Consider the following 3727-nt stretch of genomic DNA (forward strand, 5'->3'; position numbering starts at 1 on the left):
CCCTTTATCCTCACAGACAACGACAGGGTCAGAGGAGGGGGCGGGTCCTCCAATCCAGGGGAGTGGGGGAGGAAGTGGATGACTCAGACCAGAGCGAGTCCATCTGGTCAGGAAGGGGCCCTGCCGCCCCCGTTCACACCAGCAGACCCGATTCCTCCATGTGGTCCCATATCCATCTCTGGCTGTTATCTGAGAACTTAACTCTACCATCAGGGGAGCCTTGTTATCTGGGGATCTGAGTGCCATCGCAGAGGGACAGGCCGAGGGATGTGATGGGGAGGGGACAGGAGAGGCCAGAGCCACCTTCCCTGGACGCTCCCCCACCAGGCCCAGCACCCCTGTCCCCCGCCTGCAGGCCGGGGTGAGCCCCATCCCTGTCCACCCACCCCACCTCCTCACTCTCCCTTGGGCCTGCTGGTCACCCGGTTCTGCAGCCCATCCGCCCTCCTCACCTCATGGCCTCCTGACCCCTGCCTCCCCTTCCCTACCATCCATGTGGCACCTCCTGTCCTGCTGGGACACCAGCCTGGCTCTGGGGCCCTCCTGTCCCTGGCTGGCTTTCTTGCACGCCTTAGGGGTGTACTCAGCTGGATTTCTCAGGTGAGCACCCCTCAAAACAGGCAGGGGCTGCCCAGGCCCCATCTCGGGCGTCCCTCCAGCAGACCCTGGTCATTGATTCTCCTGCCCCCACACCAGGCCTCCTGGGCCCTGGGAGGGGTGGCCTGGGCTCCAGTTCTCACCACCCCGGTGCCTCCCCGAAGGCCACCTTCCTAGGTGTATAGTCCCCGTGGGCTCAGAGCGTAGGTAGAGCCTCTATCGTCCTGATTTGTCAGCTGATCAAACGCGGAGTGCACACTGTTGGGCCAGGGCTCTGAGCCCAGGGTTGGCGGGGAGGAGACAAGTCTGCCCCCCACTGCCTCTGTCCCCCACCGCCGTGGATCATCAAGCAGCTCCCCACCCAACCCCATGCCTCAGCTCCCCGACACCTAAGAAGGGGCCGCTGATCTCGAGCTTTCCGGAGGACCCGCAGCCTGTGCTTAGGAGCTGGGCAGGGGGCTGGGGCAAGAAGGAGGGGCAGGAAGGTACCAGCCCCTCCCAGGGGCCTAATCAGCTCAGTCATCAGGCCCAGGCCAGGCAGAGGACGGTTAGGAAGGGGCTGCCCCAGGCTGGGCAGCTGGGGCTGTGCCCATCTGATCTGCGGTGGGGCCCACGGGACCCAGGGACGGGTGGGCACAGAGACGCCAGTCACAGGGCTGAGCTGAGCCTCAAACTCTATTCTGTATTTCTTTTTTTTAATGTAATTTTTTAGAACACGTTTAGATTTACAGAAAACTTTCCAAAGCGGTGTTGACGCACCCGTGAACTCCAGGGACAGTGACAGTGAGGCTCCTGGGTGCTCCCAGGGACACAGCTAGGGAACTGCACAGGGTCTCACACATAAGCACACACAGGCACACACATGCACACACGGACTGGCATGTGAACACAGACATGTACACACGTGCGCAAGGGATCACACACATGCACACAGGGGCTGATGCATGAGCACACACACGGGCTCACACCCCCTGTATTTACTGAACTGTATGGTTCAGTGTCTACACTGAAGCCACCAGCTTTCCCCAATCCCAGCTCCACACCTCGGGGTTTACTGCAGCCCCGTCTCCTATCTCCTACCTTCTCCGGTGGGTAAAACCCGGTTCTGCCCCTAATCCATCGACTTATTTGGCCAATGCCCACATGTCCATCACCCTCCCATCTCCATTAGCCTTGCCTGAACACAAGCCCTTTTGCTCCGCGGGCACCCTCCTCTCTTTTCTGCAACACTGATCCCCTCTCGAGTGAGCGCCCACCCAACTGCCCAGCTCAGAGGAAGGGACACGGGGAGGCAGTGGGCAGAGCCCGGGGTGTCCCTGCGTTTCAGAGGGTGAGTGGCGGCATCTCCTCTCTGCACTTTCCTGATGAGGAAGAAGGTGCTTCACCTTTGAGGAAGCATCTACACAAGCTGTTGCCCCTTTAAATCAGTGGGGTGTCGTCTGAGGGGTTGTAAGCCTCCTCCTCTCCCCGCTTTACCTGGCCCTTGCCTCACAGATATCCTTCTCAGTGGGTGGGTTACACTTTCACTTTCTTAACGGTGTCTCTCAGAGCGTAAGTTTTCAATTTGGCGAGGTCCAGTTTCTTTTGACTTAGAAACTCACCAGCTCTTCTGTTTCTCTTGGTGGTTTCCGAGTCTCCTCGCCTTCCTCCAGGTCAGGGTTTCCCGCTATAGTTTCTCTCCCGTGTTTTACAGTTTTATTGTCTACACTGAGGCCTAGTGGCCACTGTGAACAGTTTCTCTGTGTGTGTTACAAGGCGAGCACCAAGGCTCACCTCTCTTCCCACACAGATGACACAGTTGTTCCAAACATGTGCTAGGAAGGTCCCCATCTCGGTCTCCTGAAAACAGGGGACTGTGTTTCTGAGTCTCTTTCCAGGCTACTGTCCTAACACTCTGGACATCACCCTGCACTGGTAACACCCTCTCGTGGCCACTGTGGGTGCCTGGCATCCCGTGTGTGGGTGACTCAGCAGCTCAGGGCTGCTGCCACCTTTTCCCTGTAGAGCTCCCCCCGACCTGAGCCTCCCCCGCTGCCCTGCAGACCACCAGCCAGGATGACCTGACCCAGAGGGCAGCCCCTATAGGCCGGCTGGACATGCTGCGTCCCCTGGACCCCCAGGAAGGTCGGGCAGGTGAGCCCAGGCTTGGGAAGTGGAGGACAGGGACTCCTCGGCTCTCTGGCCTCCCGGTCCTCACCCCATTCTGCCCACAGGACAACCTAGTGGACCTCTGGTCAGCCAGTACCTTACTGCAGGTGAGCTGGGTGAGGGCTGTGGCTGTCCTGACTGGCCCACATCACGGGCTCTCCAGGCTTCCTGCTCTCTGACCCTCGACCCATGACCCCTTCCTGGCAGGGAGAGCACAGGCCATAGGCTGGGCCTGGGGCAAGAAGCACTGGGTCCAGTCCACCTCAGCGTTTCCTCCTTGTGGGAACTGAGGCCACGGTCACAGGCAGGAGAGTCCGTAGACCCCAGTACTCCAGGTCCAGCTGTGCTCCCCACGCCCTCCTCAGAGGTCCCAGCCCAGAGCCACAGCTGCAGTCAGACCTCCACTCTGAGACCGCGAACTGGTAGGCAGGTCAGGGATGGCTGGTCAGCTGGTCCCTCCTGACACACACTTCCCAACTCCGATCTCCTCCACACTGCCCTGTCACTCCCAAGGACCACCCCCGGGGAGACCTGCCCCCAGGTCCATCATCCCCGGGGCAACAGGCCTCTCACCCGGGGTGGCCCAGCCCCACTTTCTCTGCATCACCCTGTCCTTAGCAGACTGAGGCTCTCAGGGCATCCCCCAGGCTCCTCCCTGGAGCCTGCCTCCTCCTGTCCTTTCTCACTTCAGGTCCCACCTCAGGCCAGTGGCTTGCGATGCCTGGGGAGGCAGGACCCCCATCCCTGGCCCCAAAGACCACAGCCTCAGACAGAGACTTCCCCTGGGGCTACCCTAGGGGCTGAATGCACTGACCAGCTTCACTCATCACTTATTCATTCCGCAGTTAGAAATCCACAGGAAGCTCAAGAGGCCACTGGTTTAGGGCTCTTGAGGACAGGATGCCATTGGCCAACAGCATCGCTTCTCCAGCCGGTGGGACACATGGGATGCATCCTTGCAACACCGGGAAGTGCATTTCAG

The 3727-nt window shown here is 60.0% G+C and overlaps 1 protein-coding gene across 1 annotated transcript in view; it reads left to right on the forward strand.

Moving 5' to 3' along the window:
- The window catches only part of LOC104985352 (voltage-dependent T-type calcium channel subunit alpha-1H-like), a gene marked incomplete at its 5' end in the record, with an annotated part of 11380 nt that extends 8345 nt beyond the window's left edge, over positions 1 to 3035 (forward strand). The window contains 3 exons of the mRNA XM_010835492.1: positions 2640 to 2730; positions 2811 to 2852; positions 2953 to 3035. Of these exons, the coding sequence (XP_010833794.1) occupies positions 2640 to 2730; positions 2811 to 2852; positions 2953 to 3035 (216 nt within the window). The remainder of the gene's footprint in view (positions 1 to 2639; positions 2731 to 2810; positions 2853 to 2952) is intronic.
- Positions 3036 to 3727: the final 692 nt, after the last annotated feature.

The sequence above is a fragment of the Bison bison genome, unplaced genomic scaffold (genome assembly GCF_000754665.1).
Source record: "Bison bison bison isolate TAMUID 2011002044 unplaced genomic scaffold, Bison_UMD1.0 scf7180017845529, whole genome shotgun sequence".
Lineage (NCBI taxonomy): Eukaryota > Metazoa > Chordata > Mammalia > Artiodactyla > Bovidae > Bison > Bison bison.